Source organism: Pecten maximus, chromosome 11 (assembly GCF_902652985.1).
Source record: "Pecten maximus chromosome 11, xPecMax1.1, whole genome shotgun sequence".
Lineage (NCBI taxonomy): Eukaryota > Metazoa > Mollusca > Bivalvia > Pectinida > Pectinidae > Pecten > Pecten maximus.
Window position 1 is genome coordinate 39,949,698 of NC_047025.1, and position 18,640 is coordinate 39,968,337.

Genomic DNA, 18,640 nt, shown 5'->3' on the forward strand with positions numbered 1-18,640 from the left:
AACTTCTTCTCAATAACCAAGAGTCCCAGGGAGTTGATATTGGGTCTGTAGCATGCTGGGGTGAAGGGCTACCAAGTTTGTTCAAATGAATGACCTTGACCTTCATTCAAGGTCACGTCGATCAAGTATGCTTAAATCTTTAAATGACTTTTAGTGAAAAGCCAAAGTGCAGAGAGACATTATATTGGTCCTGTAGCATGCTTTCAAATAACTGCAGGATCCATATATGAAAAGATCACTGCATTGCAGGTGAGCGATTTGGGCCCATTGGGCCCTTGTTATATTTAACATTCTAATGAAAAAAAAACTAAAGTATGTTAAAAACAATGGTAGCAATTGATTGTTAACTGAAACTAATGTTTCTTGTTGTCAATATATTTCATATTAATGAGTTAAGAGATAATCCCCCAGCAGCAAATACAATAATAATTTATTATTTTAATAATATATCACATCAATAATCTATCACATCAGTGGGATATATTATTTTACCTGGCCCAGTGGGATATATTATTTTACCTGTCATATTACTATGCCCAGTGATATTATTCCCTAGTAGACAAAGTGATTAACAATTACAGGTGTGCAAGTGTCTCTGGTGACCAGGACCTCCAAGGTCGTTGTAGACAAGTGTTATTGAAATACCTGGCTAATCCAGTGGTACAGGTACGACAGCGGGCTTACAACACAGTGTTACAGATCATTAAGGTAAGTATTGTCTTCCTACCTGCAAGTATAAGTGTGACTCACTCCCTCCCAATACAGGTGTGACTCCCTACCTCCCTGTACAGGTGTGACTCCCTACCTCCCAGTACAGGTGTGACTCCTTACCTCCCTGTACAGGTGTGACTCCCTACCTCCCTGTACAGGTGTAACTCCCTACCTCCCAGTACAGGTGTGACCCCCTACCTCCCTATACAGGTATGACTCCCTACCTCCCTGTACAGGTGTGACTCCCTACCTCCCAGTACAGGTGTGACTCCCTACCTCCCCGTACAGGTGTGACCCCCTACCTCCCTGTACAGGTGTGACTCCCTACCTCCCAGTACAGGTGTGACTCCCTACCTCCCTGTATAGGTGTGACTCCCTACCTCCCAGTACAGGTGTGACTCCCTACCTCCCCGTACAGGTGTGACCCCCTACCTCCCTGTACAGGTGTGACTCCCTACCTCCCAGTACAGGTGTGACTCCCTACCTCCCTGTACAGGTGTGACCCCTACCTCCCAGTACAGGTGTGACTCCTTACCTCCCTGTACAGGTGTGACCCCTACCTCCCAGTACAGGTGTGACTCCTAACCTCCCTGTATAGGTGTGACTCCCTACCTCCCTGTACAGGTGTGACTCCCTACCTCCCAGTACAGGTGTGACTCCCTACCTCCCTATACAGGTGTGACTCCCTACCTCCCTGTATAGGTGTGACTCCCTACCTCCCTGTACAGGTGTGACCCCTACCTCCCTGTACAGGTGTGACTCCCTACCTCCCTGTATAGGTGTGACTCCCTACCTCCCTGTACAGGTGTGACTCCCTACCTCCCAGTACAGGTGTGACTCCCTACCTCCCTGTACAGTTGTGACTCCCTACCTCCCTGTACAGGTGTGACTCCCTACCTCCCTGTACAGGTGTGACTCCCTACCTCCCAGTACAGGTGTGACTCCCTACCTCCCTGTACAGGTGTGACTCCCTACCTCCCAGTACAAGTGTGACTCCCTACCTCCCTGTACAGGTGTGACTCCCTACCTCCCTGTACAGGTGTGACTCCCTACCTCCCTGTACAGGTGTGACTCCCTACCTCCCAGTACAAGTGTGACTCCCTACCTCCCTGTACAGGTGTGACTCCCTACCTCCCTGTACAGGTGTGACTCCCTACCTCCCAGTACAAGTGTGACTCCCTACCTCCCTGTACAGGTGTGACTCCCTACCTCCCAGTACAAGTGTGACTCCCTACCTCCCTGTACAGGTGTGACTCCCTACCTCCCTGTACAGGTGTGACTCCCTACCTCCCTGTACAGGTGTGACTCCCTACCTCCCTGTATAGGTGTGACTCCCTACCTCCCTGTACAGGTGTGACTCCCTACCTCCCTATACAGGTGTGACCCCCTACCTCCCTGTATAGGTGTGACTCCCTACCTCCCTGTATAGGTGTGACTCCCTACCTCCCAGTACAGGTGTGACTCCCTACCTCCCTGTACAGGTGTGACCCCCTACCTCCCTGTACAGGTGTGACCCCCTACCTCCCTGTACAGGTGTGACTCCTTATCTCCCAGTACAGGTGTGACTCCCTACCTCCCTATACAGGTATGACTCCCTACCTCCCAGCACAGCTGTGACTCCCAGTATAGATATGATAAATAGCCCTGATATCAATGATAAGTCTAACACTTGGACATTCTGGATCAAAAAGAAACTGTAAGGAAACTATATCTGGCATTAATTTTCTGTATATTGTGATTGTATCTGCCCCAATCTTGAATTTGAATAACTAAAAATTTTCTGTGTTTGTGTATACAGGGAGCTGTTTGTGTGGATGAGGCATCAGACCCAAGTTCTGAGGCATGCCGGCTCAGCCGCTTCCTGTTTGATACAGATGTCCTGTACCAGATCATCGTGTTTGCACTGGACGACAAGGATACAAAGGTAACATCATCTAGTTTAGTGGTGAGGATAACACCTATATCACCTAGTGTGGTTGTCAGGGTAACACCTATATCACCTAGTGTGGTTGTCAGGGTAACACCAATATCACCTAGTGTGGTTGTCAAGGTAACAACTATATCACCTAGTGTGGTTGTCAAGGTAACACCTATATCACCTAGTGTGGTTGTCAGGGTAACACCTATATCACCTAGTGTGGTTGTCAAGGTAACAACTATATCACCTAGTGTGGTTGTCAAGGTAACACCTATATCACCTTTTGTAACACTTAAACACCTTAACAGGTCTGTCATATGTATGTTATTATGTCAAGAATATCCAGAGAAAATGATCAGAAATAAAATCTAATAATATGTATAATGGCAAATCAAGACATCTATAAATGATGTAGGAATATAGGAGTTGTCCTCCCTCCCCTCCTCCAATATTAATACATTCATTTATTGTGATAGGTTGTCAGGACCCTGTGTCCCCATCCCTCCACTTACTATATTGATATATTACTTTATTGTGATAGGTTGCCAGGACCCTGTGTCCCCATCCCTCCACTAACTATATTGATATATTACTTTATTGTGACAGGTTGCCAGGACCCTGTGTCCCCATCCCTCCACTTACAATATTGATATATTACTTTATTGTGTGGTTGCCATCCCTCCATTAACAATATTGATATATTACTTTATTGTGACAGGTTGCCAGGAAACTGTGTCCCCATCCCTCCATTAACTATATTGATATATTACTTTATTGTGACAGGTTGCCAGGACCCTGTGTCCCCATCCCTCCACTTACAATATTGATATATTACTTTATTGTGATAGGTTGCCAGGACCCTGTGTCCCCATCCCTCCACTTACAATATTGATATATTACTTTATTGTGACAGGTTGTTAGGACCCTGTGTCCCCATCCCTCCACTAACTATATTGATATATTACTTTATTGTGATAGGTTGTTAGGACCCTGTGTCCCCATCCCTCCACTAACTATATTGATATATTACTTTATTGTGACAGGTTGTTAGGACCCCGTGTCCCCATCCCTCCACTAACTATATTGATATATTACTTTATTGTGACAGGTTGTCAGGACCCTGTGTCCCCATCCCTCCACTAACTATATTGATATATTACTTTATTGTGACAGGTTGCCAGGACCCTGTGTCCCCATCCCTCCACTTACAATATTGATATATTACTTTATTGTGACAGGTTGTCAGGACCCTGTGTCCCCATCCCTCCACTTACAATATTGATATATTACTTTATTGTGATAGGTTGCCAGGACCCTGTGTCCCCATCCCTCCACTTACAATATTGATATATTACTTTATTGTGACAGGTTGTTAGGACCCTGTGTCCCCATCCCTCCACTAACTATATTAATACATTCCTTTATTGTGACAGGTTGCCAGGACCCTGTGTCCCCATCCCTCCAGTAACAATATACATTCCTTTATTGTGACAGGTTGCCAGGACAGCGACAGACATGATGTGCCACTTACTGAACAGTCCCCTGATGATGTCCTCACAGATGTGGACAGAGTTCATGGAGAGTCTGCGCCGCCCACTCCCTGTCCTCCAGGTATGTACTCGAGGAGTTGTTATCTCGTTGTTTTATAGTTGGTCATAGTTTAGATAACTAGAATTGATTTTAACTAAAAAATCAGAGGATGTATCATTTACCAGATATGTCTTGGTATATTCTGAACGCAGTCATAATTGCCTCTATGTTCAGAATCTATTTTCAGATCATCCATATATGTAGAGAGTCTTATGTGATCAAACAGTTTTATGATTTAAAAGTTAAACCATCCCTCTGAATGTAATAAACCTGTTATGAGCAGCGCATGGTAATGATAATTTAACTATCCTGTAAATACCATATTTATCCTGTAATAAGCCCCTTGGGGCACCAACTCCTAAACTTTTGACTCAAAATGTGGTGTGCATATTGCAGGACAATGAATTAACATTTTTGAATTGATAACAAACATGAGTTTCTTAGCTGGCATTGGCTTATTACTGAATAAAAACGGTACTCATTAATCCATCCTGTGGTCACATGACTATTGACGTGTGTTGCAGTCGTACAGCGACCTTGAGACGAGCCTGGGGAAGTGTCTACTGTCCATGTCTGACCCACAGATGTCAAAGGGGTCCAGTTCTCTCTCGTATCTGGAGAAACTCCGGGCCACACTCCGGCATATGTTCTCATCTGATGTCAGGTTAGTTGAATCTAAGAGAGACCAGATTTCTATACGCCCATCAATGATGGGTCGTATTATGGTATACCCTGCCCTGTCCGTATGTCTGTTAACTTTTCTCTGTTAGTTCTTTCTAGCCTTTATTTATCAACAGATTTTTATGAAACTTGCTACAGATATTCTATGGCACAATAGCTCAAGCGAGTTTGTGTTACAGAATTTCATGATTATTTTTAGCAGTGTTATGCCCCTTTTATTGCCAAATATGGGCATTGTGTAGAAAATGCAAGAAGTTTTCCATTTCTTATTCAATTTCTCTTCAAGATTTCTTTCATTACAACAAGAAGCAATTATGTTCAACAGATATCAGGGGTTTTTATATGCACCTCAGTGACACTACATTTTCTTGTGGTACCTTTTCCAGTGATTGGCGTGTTGAGCATGCTTGAATCAAATACATTCAATGTGTCAAATGCTTTGTTTAATGCTGATTTAACGCTTCTATATCTTAATAAATGAAACAGAAAATTATACATTTTTGCATCCGTATTGAAACACGGTTATTTTACTTGGTCCTGTCGACTTATCTGTGTTTACTGTATATTGATTGTTTTGTGTTCTTTCTGATATGGAGGGGAAAAGGCACAATTTTCTGTAGACAAAATCAACAACATCATTTTCAGTAGAAGTTATTTGAGCTTCAGTCAATGACACAGCTTATGACTTATTACTATGTTAAAGCAAACTGTTCTTGAGATAAAGAAAAAAAATATTGTTGTTTCATTGGCCTATACTGTAGACTTGTGGATCGTAAAGAGACAATTTTAAAATAAAAGAGAACAATTTACCTGATGTTTAGAATTTCTTGGTATATCCTATTACAGGACACGAGCAGAGGCCCTGAAACGTGTTGCCTGGTTTCTGTCTAATGAGAAGGACAGTACAAAAAAGCTACCAGTCTTCTCTGACCTGGACGTCACTAACTTAACCAATATCTTTGTGATGGAGACACCAAGGTCTATAGATGATGACCTGGGCCGATCTGTATTCCAGGTAGATTCTCAAATTAATGGTTTTTTGATTTTCAATGACACTGCAGTTACATTTATCATAAATAGAATAAATTATAGATGACCTTCGGATTAACACAGATCATACAATACCAGAAGCTGACTGTGTTTTGAATGTTAATTGTACACCATGGACTAATTAAATGAAGATATCAATTTAATGATTTTATATTCCAAATTTGATAATGTCACCATGAAATCATAGTGAAAATTCATGTCTGTAGAAGAAGTCAGTAGTCTGCTGTTAAAACTGCTTTAAAGCTTGAAAAATTTCCAAATTTTTCACCTCTATCAGGAAAAATAAATGTGTACATACAGTAGTCTATGTGAATCTGACACTCAGCTATTTAGAATGCCTAATTTCTTACTGTCTTGTCCAACAGATTGATGGGTTAAGGAAAGTCAATGACATTTTCAAGTCTACATCAGTAGACCCTGGAGTGAAGAAATCAGCAGCAGATCAACTAGCTATCATTCTTCAAGGTTGGTGAATGATTACTGGCAGTTTTATCAAATACTGTGAGCAATTGAAAAAATAAAGGGAGATAATTCTTTGCCCAATGAGATTTTCTGTAATTTTGTTTGTGTATTGACATAGTAACCTTGTTCGTCTCAGATAAAGTTTTTAGATGGAATTCTAGATTCAATATTGAGAACGCTATTGTATAATGGCTTTCATGATTTTTACCTGAATTTTCAACAGATCACAATTTACATTCTGCATTCAAAAGAGATGGAGGACTGGAAAATGTACTGGATCACTTAAAGTTGGCCATACTACGGGATCAAGGACCTAACAAGGTAGCTGTAGTGTACCACCTTGTTGTTTGGTCATGTAACTGATCATGTAGTTTATTTGCTATATATAAACACAATCAAATTCACTAATATGTTATATGACATATTCTTTGTTTCCTGTGATGAATTTGCCTTCAGATTTCAAAGAATTTGTAAAATATGTAATGAAAAATACCCCAAGTGTTATTTTTCTTTTTCATTTTGAACCTTACCGTTAATATTATTGTGCATTCATTATCCTCCTGCAACACATTTGTGGGGGATATTGAATTGGGCTTTGTCTATCTGTATGTCCAGCTGTGCGTTCATGCGTCCTTCTGAGGGCTTTTCTGGACTGCTACTTCAAATTCATTCAACTAACTCCACAAAACTTTCTGTATATATTAGGTTATTGCCCTGGCTGTGCCTTTTTGAGTGAAACACACATAGGATCTACATCGATATATAAACTCTTACTATTAGGTTGATATATATGTATCATGTTTGGGTTTTCATACCAACAGCTGGGTACGGGGGATAATGCCACACTTTGCGGCTCCTTGTTGACTATTTAACCATAACAGATCAACTATCTGCCATTCCCATGTAACATTTAACATTTAACGATCACAGATTGACTACCTGCCGTACCTGAATGCCTGTGTTAGCATACTGAGATACCTTGTCCACCATGACTACACCCTCCGACACAAACTGGCCACAAACGAGGAAATATACACCTGTTTGATTAGAGGTATAGCTTTAAACAATCTAATTAATCCAAACAATTCGTATCATCAAAGATACAGTGTACATAACAGGTAGTATTTGTATCTCGATATTAATGATTGTCTGTTAAAATCTGTTGACATATCTATATGACAGCTCACTATAAATAAAATTGGTTCTAAATACACCAATGGTTTAGTCAATTGGTTCTAAATACACCAATGGTTTAGTCAATTGGTTCTAAATACACCAATGGTTTAGTCAATTGGTTCTAAATACACCAATGGTTAAGTCAGTTGGTTCTAAATACACCAATGGTTTAGTCAGTTGGTTCTAAATACACCAATGGTTTAGTCAATTGGTTCTAAATACACCAATGGTTTAGTCAGTTAGTTCTAAATACACTAATGGTTTAGTCAGTTGGTTCTAAATACACTAATGGTTTAGTCAATTGGTTCTAAGTACACCAATGGTTTAGTCAATTGGTTCTAAATACACCAATGGTTTAGTCAATTGGTTCTAAATACACCAATGGTTTAGTCAGTTAGTTCTAAATACACTAATGGTTTAGTCAGTTGGTTCTAAATACACCAATGGTTTAGTCAGTTGGTTCTAAATACACTAATGGTTTAGTCAGTTGGTTCTAAATACACTAATGGTTTAGTCAATTGGTTCTAAGTACACCAATGGTTTAGTCAATTGGTTCTAAATACACCAATGGTTTAGTCAATTGGTTCTAAATACACCAATGGTTTAGTCAGTTGGTTCTAAAGACACTAATGGTTTAGTCAGTTGGTTCTAAATACACCAATGGTTTAGTCAGTTGGTCCTAAATACACCAATGGTTTAGTCAATTGGTTCTAAATACACCAATGGTTTAGTCAATTGGTTCTAAATACACCAATGGTTTAGTCAGTTAGTCCTAAATACACCAATGGTTTAGTCAATTGGTTCTAAATACACCAATGGTTTAGTCAATTGGTTCTAAATACACCAATGGTTTAGTCAATTGGTTCTAAATACACCAATGGTTTAGTCAATTGGTTCTAAATACACCAATGGTTTAGTCAATTGGTTCTAAATACACCAATGGTTTAGTCAATTGGTTCTAAATACACCAATGGTTTAGTCAATTGGTCCTAAATACACCAATGGTTTAGTCAATTGGTTCTAAATACACCAATGGTTTAGTCAATTGGTTCTAAATACACCAATGGTTTAGTCAATTGGTTCTAAATACACCAATGGTTTAGTCAATTGGTTCTAAATACACCAATGGTTTAGTCAATTGGTTCTAAATACACCAATGGTTTAGTCAATTGGTTCTAAATACACCAATGGTTTAGTCAATTGGTTCTAAATACACCAATGGTTTAGTCAATTGGTTCTAAATACACCAATGGTTTAGTCAATTGGTTCTAAATACACCAATGGTTTAGTCAGTTGGTTCTAAATACACCAATGGTTTAGTCAATTGGTTCTAAATACACTAATGGTTTAGTCAATTGGTTCTAAATACACCAATGGTTTAGTCAGTTGGTTCTAAATACACCAATGGTTTAGTCAATTGGTTCTAAATACACCAATGGTTTAGTCAATTGGTCCTAAATACACCAATGGTTTAGTCAATTGGTTCTAAATACACCAATGGTTTAGTCAATTGGTTCTAAATACACCAATGGTTTAGTCAGTTGGTTCTAAATACACCAATGGTTTAGTCAATTGGTTCTAAATACACCAATGGTTTAGTCAGTTGGTTCTAAATACACCAATGGTTTAGTCAATTGGTCCTAATACACCAATGGTTTAGTCAATTGGTTCTAAATACACCAATGGTTTAGTCAATTGGTTCTAAATACACCAATGGTTTAGTCAATTGGTCCTAGATACACCAATGGTTTAGTCAATTGGTCCTAGATACACCAATGGTTTAGTCAATTGGTCCTAGATACACCAATGGTTTAGTCAATTGGTTCTAAATACACTAATGGTTTAGTCAATTGGTTCTAAATACACCAATGGTTTAGTCAGTTGGTTCTAAATACACTAATGGTTTAGTCAATTGGTTCTAAATACACCAATGGTTTAGTCAACTGGTTCTAAATACACCAATGGTTTAGTCAATTGGTTCTAAATACACCAATGGTTTAGTCAATTGGTTCTAAATGCACCAATGGTTTAGTCAATTGGTCCTAAATACACCAATGGTTTAGTCAATTGGTTCTAAATACACTAATGGTTTAGTCAATTGGTTCTAAATACACCAATGGTTTAGTCAATTGGTCCTAGATACACTAATGGTTTAGTCAGTTGGTTCTAAATACACCAATGGTTTAGTCAGTTAGTCCTAAATACACCAATGGTTTAGTCAATTGGTTCTAAGTACACCAATGGTTTAGTCAATTGGTTCTAAATACACCAATGGTTTAGTCAATTGGTTCTAAATACACCAATGGTTTAGTCAATTGGTTCTAGATACACTAATGGTTTAGTCAGTTGGTTCTAAATACACCAATGGTTTAGTCAGTTAGTCCTAAATACACCAATGGTTTAGTCAATTGGTTCTAAGTACACCAATGGTTTAGTCAGTTAGTCCTAAATACACCAATGGTTTAGTCAATTGGTTCTAAATACACCAATGGTTTAGTCAATTGGTTCTAAATACACTAATGGTTTAGTCAATTGGTTCTAAATACACCAATGGTTTAGTCAATTGGTTCTAAATACACTAATGGTTTAGTCAGTTGGTTCTAAATACACCAATGGTTTAGTCAGTTGGTCCTAAATACACTAATGGTTTAGTCAGTTGGTTCTAAATACACCAATGGTTTAGTCAATTGGTTCTAAATACACCAATGGTTTAGTCAATTGGTTCTAAATACACCAATGGTTTAGTCAGTTGGTTCTAAATACACTAATGGTTTAGTCAATTGGTTCTAAATACACCAATGGTTTAGTCAGTTGGTTCTAAATACACTAATGGTTTAGTCAATTGGTTCTAAATACACCAATGGTTTAGTCAGTTGGTTCTAAATACACCAATGGTTTAGTCAGTTGGTTCTAAATACACTAATGGTTTAGTCAATTGGTTCTAAATACACCAATGGTTTAGTCAGTTGGTTCTAAATACACCAATGGTTTAGTCAGTTGGTTCTAAATACACCAATGGTTTAGTCAATTGGTTCTAAATACACTAATGGTTTAGTCAATTGGTTCTAAATACACCAATGGTTTAGTCAATTGGTTCTAAATACACTAATAGTTTAGTCAATTGGTTCTAAATACACCAATGGTTTAGTCAATTGGTTCTAAATACACCAATGGTTTAGTCAATTGGTTCTAAATACACCAATGGTTTAGTCAATTGGTTCTAAATACACCAATGGTTTAGTCAGTTGGTTCTAAATACACCAATGGTTTAGTCAGTTGGTCCTAAATACACCAATGGTTTAGTCAATTGGTTCTAAATACACTAATGGTTTAGTCAATTGGTTCTAAATACACCAATGGTTTAGTCAATTGGTTCTAAATACACCAATGGTTTAGTCAATTGGTTCTAAATACACCAATGGTTTAGTCAATTGGTTCTAAATACACCAATGGTTTAGTCAATTGGTTCTAAATACACCAATGGTTTAGTCAATTGGTCCTAAATACACCAATGGTTTAGTCAATTGGTTCTAAATACACCAATGGTTTAGTCAATTGGTTCTAAATACACCAATGGTTTAGTCAATTGGTTCTAAATACACCAATGGTTTAGTCAATTGGTTCTAAATACACCAATGGTTTAGTCAATTGGTTCTAAATACACCAATGGTTTAGTCAATTGGTTCTAAATACACCAATGGTTTAGTCAATTGGTTCTAAATACACCAATGGTTTAGTCAATTGGTTCTAAATACACCAATGGTTTAGTCAATTGGTTCTAAATACACCAATGGTTTAGTCAATTGGTTCTAAATACACCAATGGTTTAGTCAATTGGTTCTAAATACACCAATGGTTTAGTCAATTGGTTCTAAATACACCAATGGTTTAGTCAATTGGTTCTAAATACACCAATGGTTTAGTCAATTGGTTCTAAATACACCAATGGTTTAGTCAATTGGTTCTAAATACACCAATGGTTTAGTCAATTGGTTCTAAATACACCAATGGTTTAGTCAATTGGTTCTAAATACACCAATGGTTTAGTCAATTGGTTCTAAATACACCAATGGTTTAGTCAATTGGTTCTAAATACACCAATGGTTTAGTCAATTGGTTCTAAATACACTAATGGTTTAGTCAATTGGTTCTAAATACACCAATGGTTTAGTCAGTTGGTTCTAAATACACCAATGGTTTAGTCAATTGGTTCTAAATACACCAATGGTTTAGTCAATTGGTTCTAAATACACCAATGGTTTAGTCAATTGGTTCTAAATACACCAATGGTTTAGTCAATTGGTTCTAAATACACCAATGGTTTAGTCAATTGGTTCTAAATACACCAATGGTTTAGTCAATTGGTTCTAAATACACCAATGGTTTAGTCAATTGGTTCTAAATACACCAATGGTTTAGTCAATTGGTTCTAAATACACCAATGGTTTAGTCAATTGGTTCTAAATACACCAATGGTTTAGTCAATTGGTTCTAAATACACCAATGGTTTAGTCAATTGGTTCTAAATACACCAATGGTTTAGTCAATTGGTTCTAAATACACCAATGGTTTAGTCAATTGGTTCTAAATACACTAATGGTTTAGTCAATTGGTTCTAAATACACCAATGGTTTAGTCAATTGGTTCTAAATACACCAATGGTTTAGTCAATTGGTTCTAAATACACCAATGGTTTAGTCAATTGGTTCTAAATACACCAATGGTTTAGTCAGTTGGTTCTAAATACACCAATGGTTTAGTCAATTGGTTCTAAATACACCAATGGTTTAGTCAGTTGGTTCTAAATACACTAATGGTTTAGTCAATTGGTCCTAAATACACCAATGGTTTAGTCAATTGGTTCTAAATACACCAATGGTTTAGTCAGTTGGTTCTAAATACACCAATGGTTTAGTCAATTGGTTCTAAATACACCAATGGTTTAGTCAGTTGGTTCTAAATACACCAATGGTTTAGTCAATTGGTTCTAAATACACCAATGGTTTAGTCAATTGGTTCTAAATACACTAATGGTTTAGTCAATTGGTTCTAAATACACCAATGGTTTAGTCAATTGGTTCTAAATACACCAATGGTTTAGTCAATTGGTTCTAAATACACCAATGGTTTAGTCAATTGGTTCTAAATACACCAATGGTTTAGTCAATTGGTTCTAAATACACCAATGGTTTAGTCAATTGGTTCTAAATACACCAATGGTTTAGTCAATTGGTTCTAAATACAATTAATTGTTTAGTCAATTGGTTCTAAATACACCAATGGTTTAGTCAATTGGTTCTAAATACACCAATGGTTTAGTCAATTGGTTCTAAATACACCAATGGTTTAGTCAATTGGTTCTAAATACACCAATGGTTTAGTCAATTGGTTCTAAATACACCAATGGTTTAGTCAATTGGTTCTAAATACACCAATGGTTTAGTCAATTGGTTCTAAATACACCAATGGTTTAGTCAATTGGTTCTAAATACACTAATGGTTTAGTCAATTGGTTCTAAATACACTAATGGTTTAGTCAATTGGTTCTAAATACACCAATGGTTTAGTCAGTTGGTTCTAAATACACCAATGGTTTAGTCAATTGGTTCTAAATACACCAATGGTTTAGTCAATTGGTTCTAAATACACCAATGGTTTAGTCAATTGGTTCTAAATACACCAATGGTTTAGTCAATTGGTTCTAAATACACCAATGGTTTAGTCAATTGGTTCTAAATACACCAATGGTTTAGTCAATTGGTTCTAAATACACCAATGGTTTAGTCAATTGGTCCTAAATACACCAATGGTTTAGTCAATTGGTTCTAAATACACCAATGGTTTAGTCAATTGGTTCTAAATACACCAATGGTTTAGTCAATTGGTTCTAAATACACCAATGGTTTAGTCAATTGGTTCTAAATACACCAATGGTTTAGTCAATTGGTTCTAAATACACCAATGGTTTAGTCAATTGGTTCTAAATACACCAATGGTTTAGTCAATTGGTTCTAAATACACCAATGGTTTAGTCAATTGGTTCTAAATACACCAATGGTTTAGTCAATTGGTTCTAAATACACCAATGGTTTAGTCAATTGGTTCTAAATACACCAATGGTTTAGTCAATTGGTTCTAAATACACCAATGGTTTAGTCAATTGGTTCTAAATACACCAATGGTTTAGTCAATTGGTTCTAAATACACCAATGGTTTAGTCAATTGGTTCTAAATACACCAATGGTTTAGTCAGTTGGTTCTAAATACACCAATGGTTTAGTCAATTGGTTCTAAATACACCAATGGTTTAGTCAATTGGTTCTAAATACACCAATGGTTTAGTCAATTGGTTCTAAATACACCAATGGTTTAGTCAATTGGTCCTAGATACACCAATGGTTTAGTCAATTGGTTCTAAATACACCAATGGTTTAGTCAATTGGTTCTAAATACACCAATGGTTTAGTCAATTGGTTCTAAATACACCAATGGTTTAGTCAATTGGTTCTAAATACACCAATGGTTTAGTCAATTGGTTCTAAATACACCAATGGTTTAGTCAATTGGTCCTAAATACACCAATGGTTTAGTCAATTGGTTCTAAATACACCAATGGTTTAGTCAATTGGTTCTAAATACACCAATGGTTTAGTCAATTGGTTCTAAATACACCAATGGTTTAGTCAATTGGTTCTAAATACACCAATGGTTTAGTCAATTGGTTCTAAATACACCAATGGTTTAGTCAATTGGTTCTAAATACACCAATGGTTTAGTCAATTGGTTCTAAATACACCAATGGTTTAGTCAATTGGTTCTAAATACACCAATGGTTTAGTCAATTGGTTCTAAATACACCAATGGTTTAGTCAATTGGTTCTAAATACACCAATGGTTTAGTCAATTGGTTCTAAATACACCAATGGTTTAGTCAATTGGTTCTAAATACACCAATGGTTTAGTCAATTGGTTCTAAATACACCAATGGTTTAGTCAATTGGTTCTAAATACACCAATGGTTTAGTCAATTGGTTCTAAATACACCAATGGTTTAGTCAATTGGTTCTAAATACACCAATGGTTTAGTCAATTGGTTCTAAATACACCAATGGTTTAGTCAATTGGTTCTAAATACACCAATGGTTTAGTCAATTGGTTCTAAATACACCAATGGTTTAGTCAATTGGTTCTAAATACACCAATGGTTTAGTCAATTGGTTCTAAATACACCAATGGTTTAGTCAATTGGTTCTAAATACACCAATGGTTTAGTCAATTGGTTCTAAATACACTAATGGTTTAGTCAATTGGTTCTAAATACACCAATGGTTTAGTCAATTGGTTCTAAATACACCAATGGTTTAGTCAATTGGTTCTAAATACACCAATGGTTTAGTCAATTGGTTCTAAATACACCAATGGTTTAGTCAATTGGTTCTAAATACACCAATGGTTTAGTCAATTGGTTCTAAATACACCAATGGTTTAGTCAATTGGTTCTAAATACACCAATGGTTTAGTCAATTGGTTCTAAATACACCAATGGTTTAGTCAATTGGTTCTAAATACACCAATGGTTTAGTCAATTGGTTCTAAATACACCAATGGTTTAGTCAATTGGTTCTAAATACACCAATGGTTTAGTCAATTGGTTCTAAATACACCAATGGTTTAGTCAATTGGTTCTAAATACACTAATGGTTTAGTCAGTTGGTTCTAAATACACCAATGGTTTAGTCAGTTGGTTCTAAATACACCAATGGTTTAGTCAATTGGTTCTAAATACACCAATGGTTTAGTCAATTGGTTCTAAATACACCAATGGTTTAGTCAATTGGTTCTAAATACACCAATGGTTTAGTCAATTGGTTCTAAATACACCAATGGTTTAGTCAATTGGTTCTAAATACACCAATGGTTTAGTCAATTGGTTCTAAATACACCAATGGTTTAGTCAATTGGTTCTAAATACACCAATGGTTTAGTCAATTGGTTCTAAATACACCAATGGTTTAGTCAGTTGGTTCTAAATACACCAATGGTTTAGTCAATTGGTTCTAAATACACCAATGGTTTAGTCAATTGGTTCTAAATACACCAATGGTTTAGTCAATTGGTTCTAAATACACCAATGGTTTAGTCAATTGGTTCTAAATACACCAATGGTTTAGTCAATTGGTTCTAAATACACCAATGGTTTAGTCAATTGGTTCTAAATACACCAATGGTTTAGTCAATTGGTTCTAAATACACCAATGGTTTAGTCAATTGGTTCTAAATACACCAATGGTTTAGTCAATTGGTTCTAAATACACCAATGGTTTAGTCAATTGGTTCTAAATACACCAATGGTTTAGTCAATTGGTTCTAAATACACCAATGGTTTAGTCAATTGGTTCTAAATACACCAATGGTTTAGTCAGTTGGTCTAAATACACCAATGGTTTAGTCAATTGGTTCTAAATACACCAATGGTTTAGTCAATTGGTTCTAAATACACCAATGGTTTAGTCAATTGGTTCTAAATACACCAATGGTTTAGTCAATTGGTTCTAAATACACCAATGGTTTAGTCAATTGGTTCTAAATACACCAATGGTTTAGTCAATTGGTTCTAAATACACCAATGGTTTAGTCAATTGGTTCTAAATACACCAATGGTTTAGTCAATTGGTTCTAAATACACCAATGGTTTAGTCAATTGGTTCTAAATACACCAATGGTTTAGTCAATTGGTTCTAAATACACCAATGGTTTAGTCAATTGGTTCTAAATACACCAATGGTTTAGTCAATTGGTTCTAAATACACCAATGGTTTAGTCAGTTGGTTCTAAATACACCAATGATTTAGTTAATTGGTTCTAAATACACTAATGGTTTAGTCAATTGGTTCTAAATACACCAATGGTTTAGTTAATTGGTTCTAAATACACCAATGGTTTATTCAGTTGGTTCTAAATACAATTAATTGTTTAGTCAATTGGTTCTAAATACAATTAATTGTTTAGTCAATTGGTTCTAAATACACCAATGGTTTAGTCAATTGGTTCTAAATACACCAATGGTTTAGTCAATTGGTTCTAAATACACCAATGGTTTAGTCAATTGGTTCTAAATACACCAATGGTTTAGTCAATTGGTTCTAAATACACCAATGGTTTAGTCAATTGGTTCTAAATACACCAATGGTTTAGTCAATTGGTTCTAAATACACCAATGGTTTAGTCAATTGGTTCTAAATACACCAATGGTTTAGTCAATTGGTTCTAAATACACCAATGGTTTAGTCAATTGGTTCTAAATACACCAATGGTTTAGTCAGTTGGTTCTAAATACACTAATGGTTTAGTCAATTGGTTCTAAATACACCAATGGTTTAGTCAATTGGTTCTAAATACACTAATGGTTTAGTCAATTGGTTCTAAATACACCAATGGTTTAGTCAATTGGTTCTAAATACACCAATGGTTTAGTCAGTTGGTTCTAAATACACCAATGGTTTAGTCAATTGGTTCTAAATACACCAATGGTTTAGTCAATTGGTTCTAAATACACCAATGGTTTAGTCAATTGGTTCTAAATACACCAATGGTTTAGTCAGTTGGTTCTAAATACACTAATGGTTTAGTCAATTGGTTCTAAATACACCAATGGTTTAGTCAATTGGTCCTAAATACACCAATGGTTTAGTCAGTTGGTTCTAAATACACCAATGGTTTAGTCAATTGGTTCTAAATACACTAATGGTTTAGTCAATTGGTTCTAAATACACTAATGGTTTAGTCAGTTGGTTCTAAATACACCAATGGTTTAGTCAATTGGTTCTAAATACACTAATGGTTTAGTCAATTGGTTCTAAATACACCAATGGTTTAGTCAGTTGGTTCTAAATACACCAATGGTTTAGTCAATTGGTCCTAAATACACCAATGGTTTAGTCAATTGGTTCTAAATACACCAATGGTTTAGTCAATTGGTTCTAAATACACCAATGGTTTAGACAATTAGTTCTAAGTACACTAATGGTTTAGTCAGTTGGTTCTAAATACACCAATGGTTTAGTCAATTGGTCCTAAGTACACCAATGGTTTAGTCAATTGGTTCTAAATACACCAATGGTTTAGTCAATTGGTTCTAAATACACCAATGGTTTAGTCAATTGGTTCTAAATACACTAATGGTTTAGTCAATTGGTTCTAAATACACCAATGGTTTAGTCAATTGGTCCTAAGTACACCAATGGTTTAGTCAATTGGTTCTAAATACACCAATGGTTTAGTCAGTTGGTTCTAAATACACCAATGGTTTAGTCAATTGGTCCTAAATACACCAATGGTTTAGTCAATTGGTTCTAAATACACCAATGGTTTAGTCAATTGGTTCTAAATACACAATGGTTTAGTCAATTGGTTCTAAATACACCAATGGTTTAGTCAGTTGGTTCTAAATACACCAATGGTTTAGTCAGTTGGTTCTAAATACACCAATGGTTTAGTCAATTGGTTCTAAATACACCAATGGTTTAGTCAATTGGTTCTAAATACACTAATGGTTTAGTCAATTGGTTCTAAATACACTAATGGTTTAGTCAGTTGGTTCTAAATACACCAATGGTTTAGTCAATTGGTTCTAAATACACCAATGGTTTAGTCAGTTGGTTCTAAATACACCAATGGTTTAGTCAATTGGTTCTAAATACACCAATGGTTTAGTCAATTGGTTCTAAATACACCAATGGTTTAGTCAATTGGTTCTAAATACACCAATGGTTTAGTCAGTTGGTTCTAAATACACCAATGGTTTAGTCAATTGGTTCTAAATACACCAATGGTTTAGTCAGTTGGTTCTAAATACACCAATGGTTTAGTCAATTGGTTCTAAATACACTAATGGTTTAGTCAATTGGTTCTAAATACACCAATGGTTTAGTCAAGTTGGTTCTAAATACACCAATGGTTTAGTCAATTGGTTCTAAATACACCAATGGTTTAGTCAATTGGTTCTAAATACACCAATGGTTTAGTCAATTGGTTCTAAATACACCAATGGTT

General features: G+C 36.2%; 1 protein-coding gene across 4 annotated transcripts in view; it reads left to right on the forward strand.

The window, feature by feature from the left end:
- Positions 1–18,640, forward strand: part of LOC117337677 (rotatin-like) — a 61,936-nt gene that overhangs the window by 10,158 nt on the left and 33,138 nt on the right. For all 4 annotated transcript variants that reach the window (XM_033898773.1, XM_033898775.1, XM_033898776.1 and 1 more), the window contains 8 exons: positions 582–708; positions 2,510–2,635; positions 4,124–4,240; positions 4,744–4,883; positions 5,747–5,915; positions 6,316–6,415; positions 6,636–6,733; positions 7,343–7,463. In XM_033898773.1, coding sequence (XP_033754664.1) covers positions 582–708; positions 2,510–2,635; positions 4,124–4,240; positions 4,744–4,883; positions 5,747–5,915; positions 6,316–6,415; positions 6,636–6,733; positions 7,343–7,463 — 998 coding nt within the window. The remainder of the gene's footprint in view (positions 1–581; positions 709–2,509; positions 2,636–4,123; positions 4,241–4,743; positions 4,884–5,746; positions 5,916–6,315; positions 6,416–6,635; positions 6,734–7,342; positions 7,464–18,640) is intronic.